Source organism: Planococcus citri, chromosome 4 (genome assembly GCF_950023065.1).
Source record: "Planococcus citri chromosome 4, ihPlaCitr1.1, whole genome shotgun sequence".
NCBI lineage: Eukaryota > Metazoa > Arthropoda > Insecta > Hemiptera > Pseudococcidae > Planococcus > Planococcus citri.
The window spans coordinates 57,841,023-57,857,199 of record NC_088680.1 but is presented as its reverse complement, the minus strand read 5'-3'; the positions used below and the strand labels follow the sequence as shown (position 1 = coordinate 57,857,199).

The following is a 16,177-nucleotide window of genomic DNA, read 5'->3' as shown; positions in this document are numbered from 1 at the left end:
AACAAAGCTCATTTTTATCTAAACAGTGAAGTGAATATACAGAATGTGCGCTTCAAGTGTACAGAGAATCAGTTGTTACTACTCGAGAAACCTCTACACTCCGTCAAGTTGACTGTTTGGTTGGGCGTGGCTAAAGTTGGTGTAGTGGGACCATGTGTGTTTAATGAAACAGTAACGGTGAGGGGTAAGGCAAAATGTTGAACAAGTTTGTTGTTCCTGAACTGAAAGGCAGACGATAATATAGAGTTACTTACTTGGTTTCAACATGTTGGAGCTACCTATCATTCAGAGACCATCACAATATGTTTAGCGCGTGAGCACTTTGGTCATTGAATAATTTTGTTGAACACAGAAATTTAAAGGCCACCTCGATCCCCTGATTTTTCCGCCTATGATTTTTTTTATGGAGTTACCTCAAGTCAAAAGTGTATCAGGATGAATCTAGGACTCTAAAACATCTTCTAGGTAATATTAATCGTGAGTCGAGACTGATTGGAAGAGAAGTGTTCAATAATTCGAAAAAATGTTTGGTTGAATGTGTCAAAAATGATGGAAAATATCTCGATGGAAAAATTTCTAAAACTTAATTTTTAATGGAAACTCAAATATACGGTCTAAAAACGGCATGTTTCTACTTCATTTTGGTTGTAAAAGAATTTTTGTAAACATTTTTCTCTCAGAGTAATAAGAAAAACAAATGTGAAAGGTTATTCTGGAACACCCTGTATGTCCGCTGATTAATAACCTTTCGGCTATTGTATCGTATGCTGCACTTAACGTGTATATCAAGACTCGAGAGTCAATAAACTTTTACACTCATTTCAACAACGACGAGAATGTTCAAAAAGAGAATTTTTTCCGAACTTGGTTAAATTATAGGTAAAGGTAGCGCAAGATACTCGTACATATTACGGTGAAGGTTTTCAAACACAAGACATGACACACGTGTTGCATACGTTTGTATAAGGTAGGCGTGCAAATTTCACGAGTTCGAGTTGGGACTCTCTTCTAGCACAACGTTCTTCGATGATTACCTGTCAGTGCTTTACGATGAGCAGGTATATTCGATGACAAAAACAGAGATGATCTTATCTTTCGCAAAATCAACAAATGAGACGAACTTTGCAAGGTGAAAGTTCACAGAAACCGTACAACGAGTGGTTTTTTTTCTATTACAAAGAGCATATACCTAGGGTGCTGTAAAACGAACGATACGAAGCGAAAAACGACGATAGTCTTCCATCATTTAATTTCTCTCGATTCGATATCGAAAAAAAAAACATCCCAGTGAGGTACCACACTCTTTAAGCTCAGTTTCTAGAATTTTATCACGAGATAAGAATCAGCTTGCTAAAAAAAAAAGTTGGAACGTCATCGTCATAAAGATATTTTAGGGTATCCAACTTTGTATTGATTCAAGATTCCATAATAACTGGAGCCAAAATTGAAAATGACGAGAAGTGCGTTATTCAAATTCGATTTCTCAATATTAATGATATTTGATTGTTCCCATCACATTGAAAAAAGAGCAATTATAACACTAAGAGGTCGAGATATTCGGATTCAGCGACCTCAAATTATGGAAATCGATATGTCACGATATACTTTCAAAAATTTTCAAACTTTTTTCATGATTGGGAAGGAGGGCGGGAGGGAGAGAGCGAGGGGTACCTTGAAATTCTCGCCAATTGTGCGCCAAACAGCATTTTCAATTTTTACTGTTTTGACCATGTTCAAGTGCGGGGGGGGGGGTTCAAATCTTTTACAATCGCATTTGATCTGCAATTTTTTTGAAAACGAATTTTAAGAAAAACCATCTGATCTGCTACCATGAGAAATTATTAGCATCTTTGTTTATTTTCAATAAATCAATAGTCTTCCTTTTTAGAATAAGATTTGGTCGTATTACTATTGCCAAATACTACATATCAACTAGTATTTGCTATTGCATTGCTGCAAACGTATTTGAAGAAAAACCACGCTCTGCTACCATGAGGCATTTTTTTTTTTTTTTGAATCAAATGCAGGCTTTTTGACAATTTTTGTCAACAAGGCGAGACTTCTGAAAAAAAAATTATGACATATGAAATTTTTTACAAACAAAATCAATAATTTTTAGTAATTTTTGGGAGGAAGAAACAACACTTTTCAACAACTTTGAGAAAATTCGAGTTTTTTTTGCAATTTTTAGCAGGATTTGGCAACAAGATGAGAATTTTCGCTATTTCTGGCAAAATGTGAGATTTTGACAATTTTAAGTTTTAACAAAAAGAAGTATTTTCTAGCAATTTTTGGTAAAACCGAGAACTTTTGGGCAGTTTTAGAAAAGAAGTGAAACTTTTAGGGATTTCTTGGTAAAAATTTTTTAAAAGCAATTTTACTAAAAAACGAGAATTTTTGTCAATTTTTGGAACGGGAAGGGGAAGGAGACCACGCTCTGCTACCATGAGGCATTTTTTTTTTTTTTTTTTTAAATCAAATGCAGGCTTTTTGACAATTTTTGTCAACAAGGCAAGACTTCTGAAAAGAAATTATGACATTTGGAATTTTTTGCAAACAAAATCAATAACCTTTATTTTTTAGTAATTTTTGGGGAGGAAGAAACAACACTTTTCAGCAATTTTGAGAAAATTCGAGCTTTTTAGTTTTTTGCAATTTTTGGCAGAATTTGGCAACAAGATGAGAACTTCTGCTATTTCTGGCAAAACTTGAGATTTTGACAATTTTTCAACAAAAGTAAGTGTTTTCTGGCAACTTTTAGTAAAAACCAGACTTTAAGACAATTTTTGAGAAATTTTTTTTTTTAGAAATTTTACTAAAAAACGAGAATTTTAGTCAATTTTTGGGGATGGATAAGTCAAAATTTATTGGAAAAGGAAGGGGAAGGGGAAGGGAGTTAAAGTAATTTCATCTGTTTTTATTCACAGAAGTTTTTCTAGAGTACCGATTGGGTAGGGAGGCGAAAAAGGGGGCAACAAAACATTTAGTTTTAAATTTAAACTAAATCGTAAAATTCTCCGCAAAATTTGAAAATAGAGCACGGCTATTCGGTTAACATTGCTCACAATCTCGTAACATACAGAATTCGAACAACTTCTACGAATGTCACACTGATTACAGATATTTCTACGAACTGATACGCGTTAAAATGAAACAGAAAAAAAAATACGAAATACTGTCAAGAAAGAAACTCGTGTACTACATTTCCAAATTCATAGATTAAGTACACAGAACAAGTTTTTTCATCGTGTCTGTGTCGCAATGATGCGAGCTTTTATACACTCGTTTGTATTTTCGAAAACTCGAAAAATCATGCCACTTTTCGTAATACTACAAGCGATCGAGTAAATAACAACAAAGTGAGTAAATTACAACCAAGGAACCGCGAGATTATGAATTTATGTCAGTTGAAGATAATTTAATACATAATTTCGTTTAATAGCGCCATGAAACGTCGAAAATCGCATTAAATTGGCCATAATTGACGAACGATTTATTCAAAGTCGTAATTTTTTTTTTGAAAATTATTCGACCGGCGCTTTGTCAACAGAACGGAAACTGGAGGTTCATCGCGAAAAATTACGAATTTTGGGTTTAAAAAAAGCGGAAGTTTTGAAATCAAAAACCTTGACAATGACGAACGCAACAATGTCAATACGTCAGTACCATTGCTACCACACGCATACCATGTACAATGTAATTATCAGAATGAAAAAAAAATGAAAAAAAAAAACGTTCAACGACGTTTTTTACATTTCAAGGTTACATTTAACAACGCGACTAATTTCAACGTAGAGCGAACGTTTAATTCGTATTTGACAACGACGTCCACCACATTAATTACTAACAGAGAAAAAAAAAGGAGAAAAAAACTGTAAAAAAGTTTTTTAATTACCTACGAAAAGAAACAAGGTCGAAATGTAGAACGACGGGCAATGGCCGTAACTCATCGTGTAATCGGATAGCACGAGTACGCACGTGTACTCGATATTATTTCGCATATTAGCAATAAGATGGTTCGATTAATTTGATTCTGTTTTTGTTTGCTAATTACACTCGCAAGAACCACATAGTACATATGAAGTAAACAAGTCAACACTTGAAACTTACCACCAACGAAGTATCTGAAATTCTCCTTGTTTCTGCCAGTTCCGGCGCCAAAATCTGGATCATCTTCGTCGAAAACGATACCTTCTTCGTAATCCGTGAATGAGCAAGGTTCCGAAGGCATTTTGAGCAATTAACACTAATAAACGTGGGATCACAATGGTCAACGATTGAACACAATCTTCACTTATTCACCTAAACGAACACAAGAAAAAAAAACTCGTAAATGGTAAAAAATTAAACGAATCCTTGATCTATTTTAGGTGATCGTTAAACCGCAAATTATCGAATGATACTTTATTATCTTCTTCGCGTTAAAGTAACTCTCAAAATACCATGATTATAATGTCGTGATAACTAAACGATTAAAAAAAACAATGAGGAGAATGAATTAACATTGAAAAATGATATAATACTTGGATAAGATAAGCTAGAAATTAAATTCATCGCGATACGAATTACGAATCGTTTTACTTTATATTTCAGGTGCCATAATTTTTTGCATTTTTTACCTATGTAATCAATCAATTATCGTTGATAAGAGTACGTGCGTCGCACAAAGTTGAAATTAAATATAGAAAATACTATAATAAAACCGCAATTGTGTTTAAAAATATCTCAGATGTGATGGCTGTTGGGTAGGTAATAATCCTTGGGAATTGTTCGAGTGCGAATATATTATAAGAGCAATTCATTCAGCAGAATTGGATTTTCAACGAGCAGAAAAAATGAGCTTTTCAAATTAAACTCGAGCTCGTATGGTGCTGTTAGGTATCGTGGGAATATATTTCGATGATATATTTAGACACACCATATGGTCTATTTCATTCAGTACGTAGACTACAGATGACATCGAAGGAAAATCCAATATTTTTGAACACCCAATTGAATTAAGAGCTGCTGAGAAAACCATACACTAATTAAAAAATTCCATTTGAAAAAGGAAAACAATTAGAAACGAAGAAGTAAAACCACCCTTGAGACACTCGAGTGCCTAACACTTTGAGTTCGACTGTTTGCACAGTTTTCAACAACAAGGAGGGCTAATAATAAGTAAACTTTTACCATCGTAGGAAAGTTTTAAAAATACAAACCATCGAACTTGGATGAAAGTTGGAAAAACTTGATTCTTCAGGGTTGAACTCTTCGTGAGCGAACTTTCACAGAGGTGTAATGATATTGGAGAAGGTGTAGTTGAGTGGTGCTATTTTGGATAGCACTCATCTACATACAAGTTGACGATAATTTTACTACAACGAGTACGATGAATGAAATGATTTCGCACTATTTTATTCATTCACTTTTCTATTTAATAAAAACTGAGGAATAAAACACAACGTAACTCATTCCATTTCACATCCGAAATTAGCTAACTTGCAACTATTCGATAATTAAAAAATTTAAAAACAAATAACAAACTGATAACGGTTTTTGAAATGTGCCTTCGTAGTGTTACAATACATCAAATTTTGTGTCAAATTATCGATTTTTACCCGCCATTGCAAAGTGGCGGAGTCTGCTACAATCTGGTCAAAAAGTTTTTTATCATTTTGCATTTTGCAAAGTTTGCAAAATTGAATGCAATCTGACTGCCAAATTTTCTTATGATTTTCATCTCTTCGTCCTATTTTTGAGAAGTTGTACTTAAATTGAAAACTTCATTTGCCGGTGTGCTAATTTCAAGGTGTTTATTAAAAGTATTATTGTAAGATTTAATTCACGAAAATGAATAAATCAAAGGTAAGTTTTTCCAATCTTCATCCCTTATTTTCGTCATCAGTCATCACACTTTCAACTAAAATTCCTCTTTTTTTCAGCCGGAAGATTCTGAAGTGCTACCTGTAGAGAAACAGAAAATCAAAGGGAAGTTTACTCATCTCATTCTTGTGATACCAGCGCTGGTAATTCAATTCTCAGATCATTTTTTTTTTGCCACCTTTCTTACCGGTTTGAACTGATTCACCATATGGAATTTTCAGGACGAGAGATGGGTACAGGCTAGAAGCTTTGGCTATTACGTATTCCCTCCAACAAAACGAAAAGATGGTAAATATTCGTCTCATTTGAAAGAAGAATGGTTGAAAACCATGTCATTCGTACTAGATGATATCTGGTGGTTGTGTGAGCTTCCTTATCACAGGTGAGTTTCAAATTTTTTCAAATCAACGAGCATATGTTGTCATTCTGATATTTGGATTTAATAATTTTAGATTTTGGAGTCAAGTTATCTTCCATAAAGAATCCATGAACGGTGTTCAATCTTTCTTGCATTTAGCCCCATTACAGAAGTTATACTTCCGGATTCAAGATAATGATATTTTAAACATGTACAAGCGTATTAAAAAGGCAGTCTTCCAATTCCTCAAACGAATCTGCAGATTTAAGGAATCGAGTGTATGTATTTTGACTTGCTGTCTCCAACGTAGAAACTCAAGTTACCATTCAGCTGTGTACTCATTTGTATTGGATTTTGTTACAGTTGCATTTCATGAGTGAAGAGAAATACGAAGATGTATTGAGCTCTAATAATTTGATAACCATTTCGTTGATGTTTTGTATGTGTTTGGTTTACACGAAAGAAGAACAAATTGAAAAAATGATCAACGATTTGTTCAAGTACAATAAAAGTTTGAGACTGGATGATGCTGTTCTAAGAACTACTCAGGTAATTTTACTTCTATTGTTTTATCGAATAAAAATTATGATTTCTCAATTTCTTTTTTCTTTTTAGCTGTTTAGTTACATTCATAAAAAACTGAAAAGCAGTTACAAGGATATGAAGAGAAGTATAGAAGAATGCGAATGTGGCGAATTAAAAGAAATATTGAATACGTATCGAAAATCTATAATTACTGCGGTGCAATGTATAACTCCTGCTGCTATGAGTATTTCTAATTTCATTCAAGTATACAAAGACGGATGTAACGTGCTTTCAATTTTCGATTTTGAGTATCAGTAAGTTCGAAATCTTCAAAAATCGCCTTATTTACGTACCTTCTGAAAATTAATGTATTGAATGATTATTTTACAGTATAATCAGAACGTACAAAAAGCTACTGATTTCACTTCACGAAGAAGTGAACTTATTATTCGATGGTCCTGCGTTCGAAGATACACGTTCACGATTAATTACTATGCTAAATATTTCTAGAATCGAGTTCCTAAAAATTTTCTACGCCTGTTTAAATTTTTCTTTAGATAAATTAAGGTACGTATTGGTTTTTTAACGCATTCATTTCGTTGATTCGATTCTAATACCTTTATTTTTCTGCAGTAATAACCGTGAATCGTTCGATGTGGTTCATAATTACGTAAAAGTTATGAAATTCGCTTTAAAAGTGGAAGAATTTGTTTACGATTTTAATAACATCTACAGTATCGAAGGACTCACCAAAGAATTCAACAAGTGCAATTCAAATATGTAAGCTGATGATCAATTGTAATTATTACTTTGTAACAATCATTTCACTGGTAATTTTTGTTTACTTTCAGTGATATTAGCGAAGTTACTCGAATCAAAGAGAAGATGACTGAATCTTACGATAAGCTTCAAAATGATACGAAAATTTCGTCCGAAGATACTGCTTGTTTAAATGGGACCGTGAACGGTTACGAAAATGATTTTAGTAAACTGAAACTTGACGACCCGAAAGAATTGTCTAATCTGATAGAAAATTACTGTATCGATTTCGAATTCGAGTCTGCAGAAAACAGCGATAGTGAATCTAATTCTAGTAATTCCAGAGGTAATTCTATAATTATATTTTGATGTAATTACGCGTGTCTCTTTTGCGGAGTAATATTATCTGGCATTTTTGTTCAGATTTTTCAGATAACGACTCTTCATCCGAGTACAGCGATTGGACTAAAAACGATGACAGCGGTTCCGAATACGAAGGTTATCTGTCATCTGCCGGCGAATTGGAAGGAAGCGACGGATTTGGAGATAAAAAAGAATCGAGATCGTCTTTTGATACTCTGAGTGACGATCACAGAATAGATCAGGAATTCGCGAGTGATCAGCCAGGACCTTCTGGAGTCAATATCAAAACTTTAAAAGTATTTAGAATTTTGTTCAATAGAGATGGAAAATGTTTTGTCAAGATGGCTCATTTTTAAAAATATGTTTTAGGTACGGTCGGAAATAGAAATCGCTATAGATCAAGTAAAAGATGTGCTTCCTCATTTGGGAGATGGATTTATTGTGGTAAGTAGTTGTGAAATTTTTTATTAGCGAATGGATTTTTTTTTTTCAAATGAATCATGTTTCTTTACATAATATGTAGATGTGCTTGGAGCATTACAAACATGATCCATCGGCGGTTATTAACGCAGTACTTGAAGATAATCTGGCTCCTGCGTTGAAACCCGTTGATCAGAATTTGCCATATATTCCGCCAGAATTATTAAAGGTAAGATTACACAGTGCTCGTGCTCAGTTACTTTGCTTTTTCAACATTTTGGTTACTAAAGTTACTTTTTTTTTTGCAAGTTTTCAAAAATTTAATTTTTTTTATTGTTGATTCAATTATTATGCATTTTTCTTAATTTATTAGGATTCTTCGTACGATGTTCCAAGTACAAACGCAGTAGAAGACGTACCTTTGAAAGAACTGAAGTAAAATTGCAAAATTCTATATTTTTTTTACTATTTAAAAACTGATTTTATTAAAACAGAAATTTTTTTACAGAAAAGATGATTATAACAGTTATTTCGATATGTTGAACGACAAAAAAGACGTCTCTAGTTACAAAAGTATGTACGAAAAATATCAAATTGTGTCTCACGATGTATACGACGACGACGCCGAAGAAGACTACGAAGACGATACGATTCCAGCTTTAGAAGCCGATCCTGAAATGTAAAACAAGAATTACATTTAAAAAATTCTTATTTTAATTACATTCATCTCAAATCGGTCTCATTTTTACAGCTTGTACAATCCTAACTGGAAAGTCGAACCATTTAAGTACGAATCTGACGACGATTCCGAACCAGAAAAACAAAATGAGGTGCCTCCAGACCCTAAAAACACCAAAAAACCGTTGGACTTTTGTGAAAATCCGGAAGTTGTTCGTGCACGAAACGATCAGAGAAGAAGAGCGAAGGAAGAACGTCGTCGCCCCAATACGTATTCGAGAAGTCGAGGTAATCATTGTGATTTTGATTGTAGTCGTGTTTCGTTCTTAAATTAATTAATTTTTTTCTATTATTTTATAGATAACCCGTCCAATTCGGAAAACCAATCCGATAATACGAATCGAGAAAGGCATTTCAAAAACGTACACAAATCGAGGAGTGGAAATCACAACCGAAGATATTTATCCGACCGAAAAAGAAAAGCTTGACACGAGTTCGAGTTGATTTTCGAAAAAAATTGTTACTCTGTGATAATTTTTTCTATTGTTTTTATCGATGGAAAAGTGCCTTATTATGCTGTAAAACAGTTTTCTTAATCGTTTTATTCGATTTTTAATTCTGTTTAAACGAAAAAGTTGATTTATTTTTCTGTGATAGAAATAATCGATTTTTTTTTGTATACGAATACTCTTTGTTACTTCCTGAACCCCGTTTTGTAACGTGATTACTGATTTAAAAATATTAGATATTTCAATTTTATTAAAATATCTTCCATCAACTTCTATTTTATTTTTTTATTCGAAACCTTAAAATTGCGATTCAGAACTCAATATGGGTAATGGGTATCGATAACTTTACAGTTCTATTTAGCATACCGCGTAATAACATTTTATTCAATTCTATCTGACCCTTGAAAAAAAATTACGCGATGATTGACTTCTATCTGTTGGTCGAACTAATTATGAAATATGCGATCACAGAAGCGTACATATTGAGAGCTGGATTTCAAGAATTCTGGTCTGTACATAATCAAAGTTCGATGTACAAAATCTTTGTCTCATACTCGAGACTTGTCGTTGGAAAAAAAAGTAAACAACTGCCCTACGTAATTATGTCAGTAAATCGTCGATAATTGTATTAGGAACCCTACGTTATAATCCTTTCAGAAAATGAGTATAAGCAGCGGTACTTTTATTCTAGGAATATTTCTTCATGCCTCAACAACCTATCAGTTCGTTTCGATAACCTTTACTTCTTTCTATTATTTTACAATATAATGAGTTGATTATCGAATGCAAATATTTCTAATTTTAATCGGGTCACATTACTCTTTTTTTTAGCAGTCTTGAAACATTCAAAAGTAATCGAGTGTTCGGTAAGTTTAAACTACTTTCATACGTTTTACCTACCTGCAATTTGAACCTGTGTGTTAAAAGTGAACGTTTCTTGTTAATTAGCGTTGACTTCTTAACCTTATCCTGTAAAGTGAGTACCTGAAACTAAACTATGCCTATCTGTAAGTGTGTAATGAAAACATCATCAACGCAAACAGTATCTAAGCATGCAATATTTCAGGCATAAAGGTCTCGTTATTGATTAACTTCTGCAAAAGGGCGGTCATAAAATATTTCAACAATGTATCAGCAAGATGTACTGTATTTTGGTCGTTTGTATTTGTTTTATAATAATGATATTTTGCGTAGATAATTGCAAACTGAAGTTTTTGTACAATGTAATATTGAAATCAACGAATTCTGAAACATCTGATAAGCGTGATACGAGTAGGTATGTATGATTTTGAATTACCTAATGCTTAATCAGCAGAATTTTTTTTGAAAAATCGTTCGGTTGATCGATTTACTCGCACAGAATTACGAGTATATTTTTTAGTCAAATGTTTGATTAGGTAGTTGAAAATGAAAAAAATCGTTTGACTCTTTTTATAGACAGAAATTGAATCAAGATTTGAGTTCTTATCAGGCAGAAAAAATACGAGAATGTCTCTTTTATCGATCACATTTCTTATTTTGAGCACTTGTGTTGTTTCAAGTAATATATTTATTCTTATAACAATAAAGCATTGATCTCACCCAAACTGATCGAATAATTTAAATCATCCACGTTCATTGCAGATGTATGTGATCTTCTGTGTTTCGAATGTAATTCTGTGTACGATGGCATCGCTTGTGAGCAAGGCAATAATTTGAACGGATTATCTGATTTTACCAGACCATGCGTAGGAAGGAATGCAAATTACATTGAAGAATATGAAAAACCTTTGTGTAGAAAAGTAGAACAAAGAAGTAATTATGATTTAATCGAATATCAAATTAATACATATTATACAAATGTTACAACTTACAACTTGCAATCCTACTTTAGGTATAGGTACTTGAGTTATTTTTTTTGAAAAATATTCAATAATCTAGTACAGCGTTTGTTTGGTTGCCTATTCGTTAATTTGAAGGAGTAAAATATAACCTTCTAATTCACCCAATTTACTACGTTTTGTTTACATTTCAGTAAAAACACGTAACAATATGAAAATTATAAAAAGAAGCTGCGGTTACGAATTGTATCAAAAAAAAGATGAAGACCTCTGCTACACTTATAGAACCGAAGATCACGAAGAAATAGTTTGCCAGTGTTTCGGAAATCATTGCAATGGAGCTGATATTAAAACATCAAGTTTTTACTGGAATGTTGTGTGTTCTTTATTAGTTATATTTTGGTACTTTAAATGAATAGCGATTATACAATCGACCAATATGTGTTTCGTTACATAATCATTGCCTTTATTGAAACATTTCATTTAGGTAGGCGTATAAAATTCATCACCGAATTATAATGTAATTACTTATCGGACTTTTTTGGTTATTTAAATTTTAGATACCTACGTGAATTTATTTTAAATAAAGGAACGCGTTATTTTATTCGTTCTCAATCTATTTGGTTTCTATCTCACCAAAGCACCACTCTTACTCACTCTATCACTGCTCGTAATAAAAAGTAAGAACGCTGAACTCGAGTAGTTTAAAGCTGAGAAGATTACGCTATTTGAACCATAATTTAGAATGTGAATTATTGTGACTGCAATTTCAACTTTTTGTGTGATATTCCACTCGAAATGATACAGTGAAATTGTACCGTCTCAGATACTTGGTTGCTGATTTTAACATTGAATGGTCTTCCACCTCAAGATACTGGTGGGAGTGGTGGGTATAGGTAATGTTGAACTTTTAAAAAAATGTTTCAGAATTACTGGCAATAAATAGATGAACGTTTTTCAATTTTGATATTTAAAAAAAAAAGTAGGTATCAAGGTACTCTACTCATTTCCCTGCGTAAGTCGGAAATTTACAAATTAAGATAATTTTTAAAGGGAAAGAATGCAATTTTTGGATTCTTTTTCGTACTGTATTTTATCATAGCCTTTTCAGGTAACTTATGCTCTTTGAAATTTTAAGTATCGAGAAGATTTCTCAAGTAAAAATTCACCGATTAGGCACCTATAATTAGGTAGGTATGCAAGATAACAGATCAAAGTCAAATATCTTGTTGCGAACATATGTATGTTGATTAAGCATTGTTTCGGTAATTGCATTTAACTGTAGTCGGATACAGACAGTTTTATACCAAACCGATTATATTTTTGTAGCCGATGTTTTGTTTGGCAGTTTAGGTTTACTGTTTTGATTTGCGACTGGTTTACGTGTTCTATTTGTTGTCTGAAAATCTTATTCGAACAACAGCAAGATATTGATTGAACACAGAAAGCATCAGATTAAGTCAATTTTCTGAATTGTTCTCATTTGTTAATTAAATTGAGAAAAAAGCTTGAAACAAACGTTGCATGTAGAGTGTGAAAAATGGCACAATTCTGTTCAATCACATTTTGAAACCGGTTCACTGGTTCGCATTTAGCAACCAGTATTTGACAATCAACTAAAAATTGGAGATAGAGAAAAAAGCTTGAAACAAAAGTTGTGGAGCGTGAAAAATTGAACCATTTTCGTCGATTGGATCTTGAAACCGGTTCATTAATTAGCAACCAGTTATTAAAAATTACCTAAAAATTGGAGATCGAGAAAAAGCTTGAAACAAAAGTTGTAGAGTGTGAAAAATGACACAATTCTGTTCAATCACATTTTGAAACCGGTTCACTGGTTCGCATTTAGCAACCAGTCTTCGACAATCACCTACAAATTGAAGGTGAAGAAAAAAACTTGAAACAAAAGTTGTAGAGCGCGAAAAATTGAACTATTTTTGCTGATTGGATTTTGAAACCGGTTCACTAATTTGCAACGTCGAGTTATTGAAAATTTTCCAAAAATTACGGATACATATTGAAAGAAGTTTGAAACAAAAGTTGTAGAGTGTAAAAAAATGACACAATTCTGTGTAATCACATTTTGAAACCGGTTCATTGGTTTGCATTTAGCAAGCATGTTTTTAACAAACGCCTAAAAATTGGGGATAGAGAAAAACAATTGAAACAAAAGTTGTATGCGTGTGAAAAATTGAACCATTTTTGCTGATCAGATTTTGGAAATGGCTAATTAATTTGCAACCAGGTAACTTTCGATGGCTTGCTGCGAATTAATGAACTGGTTTAAAAATCTGATTGGCAGAAATATGTAGTTCAATATTTCACACTCTACAACTTAAGTTTCATTTTTTTTCTCTATCTTTAATTTTTGGGTGATTGTCAAAAACTGGTTGCTAAATGCGAACCAGTGAACCGGTTTCAAAATGTGATTAGACAGAATTGTGTAATTTTTTACGCTCTAGGTACAACTTTTGTTTCAAGCTTATTTCTCTATCTACAATTTTTGGGTATTTTATGTAAACTGGTTGCAAATTAATGAACCAGTTTCAAAAAATTCATATCACGTTTTTGTCGCCTTAGTGTGTAGAATACATTGCGCCAATAAAAACCAGTTTGAATTTTTTGACCACACCGGTTTTACAATTTGTGGACACCCTGTGCATGGGCCTGAAATTTTCAAGGCCACTTTTGAAAGCCCTTATTTTTCCCTACTCAACTCCGCTTCATTCATCTCGCTAGCTCTTTCTACTTGGAAATAAAAGCTACCGAACACTACTTTTGTGTCATGTATAGTACATATTATGTGTATTGTGTATACAGCTGCAAGCAAAAAAAGTTCACCAGGCTCTCATGCAGCCCCAATTACACCTAGGAAGCTAATTTATTTACTTTGAACTTCAAATTTCTCGGCCGGATATTTCCAATTTACTAAGCATTTTATTTATCATCAAAATAATAGTAAACAAAAAATTCAACTTATAATTCTCAGCTGAGTATATTTCTCTTTTTAATTATTCATTTTGCAAGTTGTAAGAAAAGGGACTTGAGGTCAACCTTGAAAAAAACGAGTTCTGAGAGAGAAAAGGGAGAGGGAAGGGGGAACAAGTACGGGGGTGTGGCCGCGAGCGGAGCCCCCTAGTACTGGATACATATGAGAAAAGTTAGGTACCTATGTTCCATTCCCTATCAAGTATTTTCAATCGACAAGTTTCAATTTGTTCGAATCTAATCATATTAAATTTTTAAATCATCGAAGTACTATTCTACAAAGAAAAAAGCACCAGGTAAGTTTTTTTAAAATTAAAAATCTTTGGTAATTTTTTGGTTTCTTGCTTGATTTTTTCACGAAACGAGTGTATCTCTTCATTTTTTTTTCTATCAAGGGTGAGGTAGCCTAATATGGTGTGGTTCCTAATATGGACTGTTGACCAATCTCGGTGGTTATTAGCACTACTTGGTGGGAACAAGCTTAATCTGATGTATTTTTCGCAGAAAAAGACAATGAGACCAAAATCACCTCCCTAAATCCAAAATAATAGTAGTCCATATTAGGGGCCCAAAATTCAATTTTTGATTTTTGACTTACCCTTATGCCTCGAGTTGTGTTTGTGGTATATTGTGTAATATAATTCAAGTCATTACTTTATTTCAGAATGCCGTCACGTGCGTGTTCGTACCCGTTGATGAAGTCAAGATCGAGTAAAAACTTGGGAAATTTCAAGAGCAATGAAAAGAGTGAAAACAAAAACAACAACAATAATACAAAAAAAAGTTGTACTCATTTGTACTGAAGAACCCCCGGCCACAGGACACACAAAAAAACCAAAGAGCAACGCCAAGCGGATCGTCACCAGGACCATCTGGTTACAGAAGGACCAATCTGAAGGCAAGGCATGCATCAAGTTTTTTTTTTTTTTTTTTTTTTTTTTAATTTTTTCTTTATTTTTGGTTCCCCGGACACACAAGGTGCCGGGGGTTTTTTCAAATAAACAAATTTATTAACATCTTAAATCTAAGACTAAATCTAAACAAAGTGTATTATCTCAATTTATCCCTAATCCTAGATCTAAGATGCGGGAAGAGGGGGAGGGGGAGGGGGAGGGGGAAAGACGGGTTGTCCACCACGACCCATACCCCCTAGGCGGTCCAATGGTGTACATTAGGGAGGGTCAAAAAAAAAACGTAGGTCTCGGAATTTTCTGGAATTCACATATGTGGTTCCATTTGAGTAGAAACGACCCCAAAAAAATTTTTAGCCCCCCGCGACACCATGGGGCTGAGCCACGTGGTCTTAAAGTAGGGCCATTTTAGCTAAAAATTCACTTTTTTCAGGTTAAAAGCTCCAAAATCGACTTTAAAAATTTAGCCTTAGCACTCAATCGGTAGAGTTTGAGATGCTGAATCCCCCTGTACAGTTCATTTTTTTTCGTGAGGGTTCGCTTACGTCTCCGACAAGTCCTAGAAAGTATGAATATTGCCAATTTTTAGGTGTCGCGAAAACGTTTCCGTGATTTAACGCACGAATGATGTTTTTTAGGGGGGCATGTCAATGTACGAAATTGTAAGTGTACTCGAAGGATTAAATTTAGAATCATCCATATGCCCTTGGATCGCTGATAGGGTACATGATTCGAGTTTTATTCATGATTTTAGGATTTCATTGATTCCAAACTTTCATCATGCAGATTGCTTCTATTTTTTTTTCAATTTTTAATGAAATCAATTCAGAATGACATACTTACCTTGAATGCACGAAACCCTGTTTGAAAAATTATACCTACCTATCTACACCTGAATAAAACTGAGCAAAAAAAGCACACACATTTTTCACTTTTGAAATTCAACATTCAAGTACATTTTTTTTTCAATTGAAACTACGA

The 16,177-nt window shown here is 33.4% G+C and overlaps 3 protein-coding genes across 5 annotated transcripts in view; 2 read left to right on the top strand and 1 right to left on the bottom strand.

Annotated features, from left to right (window-relative positions):
- The window catches only part of Pino (Pinocchio), a 108,855-nt gene extending 103,364 nt beyond the window's left edge, over positions 1-5,491 (bottom strand). Inside the window, exons 1-2 of one of the 2 annotated variants that reach the window (XM_065359839.1) lie at positions 5,202-5,491; positions 4,111-4,302 (exon numbers count right to left, since the gene is read on the bottom strand). In XM_065359839.1, coding sequence (XP_065215911.1) covers positions 4,111-4,231 — 121 coding nt within the window. In that variant the 5' untranslated portion in view covers positions 4,232-4,302; positions 5,202-5,491. The remainder of the gene's footprint in view (positions 1-4,110; positions 4,303-5,201) is intronic. The other variant, XM_065359840.1, reaches the window with a different exon arrangement.
- Positions 5,492-5,573: 82 nt separating this feature from the next.
- On the top strand, positions 5,574-9,746 carry LOC135842392 (activating signal cointegrator 1 complex subunit 2). Its single transcript, XM_065359832.1, has 16 exons — positions 5,574-5,847; positions 5,925-6,008; positions 6,087-6,247; positions 6,318-6,501; positions 6,587-6,772; positions 6,839-7,062; positions 7,139-7,315; positions 7,382-7,528; positions 7,600-7,853; positions 7,931-8,166; positions 8,240-8,314; positions 8,394-8,519; positions 8,664-8,725; positions 8,799-8,969; positions 9,042-9,256; positions 9,329-9,746. The coding sequence occupies exons 1-16, from the start codon at positions 5,833-5,835 to the stop codon at positions 9,454-9,456; spliced, it is 2,445 nt and encodes an 814-aa protein (XP_065215904.1). The 5' UTR covers positions 5,574-5,832; the 3' UTR covers positions 9,457-9,746.
- Positions 9,747-10,155: 409 nt separating this feature from the next.
- LOC135842396 (uncharacterized) lies at positions 10,156-11,833 on the top strand. 2 transcript variants are annotated; one of them, XM_065359842.1, is made up of 5 exons: positions 10,156-10,343; positions 10,672-10,753; positions 10,915-11,017; positions 11,101-11,271; positions 11,492-11,833. In XM_065359842.1, exons 3-5 carry the CDS (start codon positions 10,966-10,968, stop codon positions 11,710-11,712), a joined length of 444 nt encoding a protein of 147 aa, XP_065215914.1. In that variant the 5' UTR covers positions 10,156-10,343; positions 10,672-10,753; positions 10,915-10,965; the 3' UTR covers positions 11,713-11,833. The 2 variants fall into 2 exon arrangements, with proteins under 2 accessions (XP_065215914.1, XP_065215913.1); XM_065359841.1 differs by having other exon boundaries at positions 10,156-10,453.
- Positions 11,834-16,177: the final 4,344 nt, after the last annotated feature.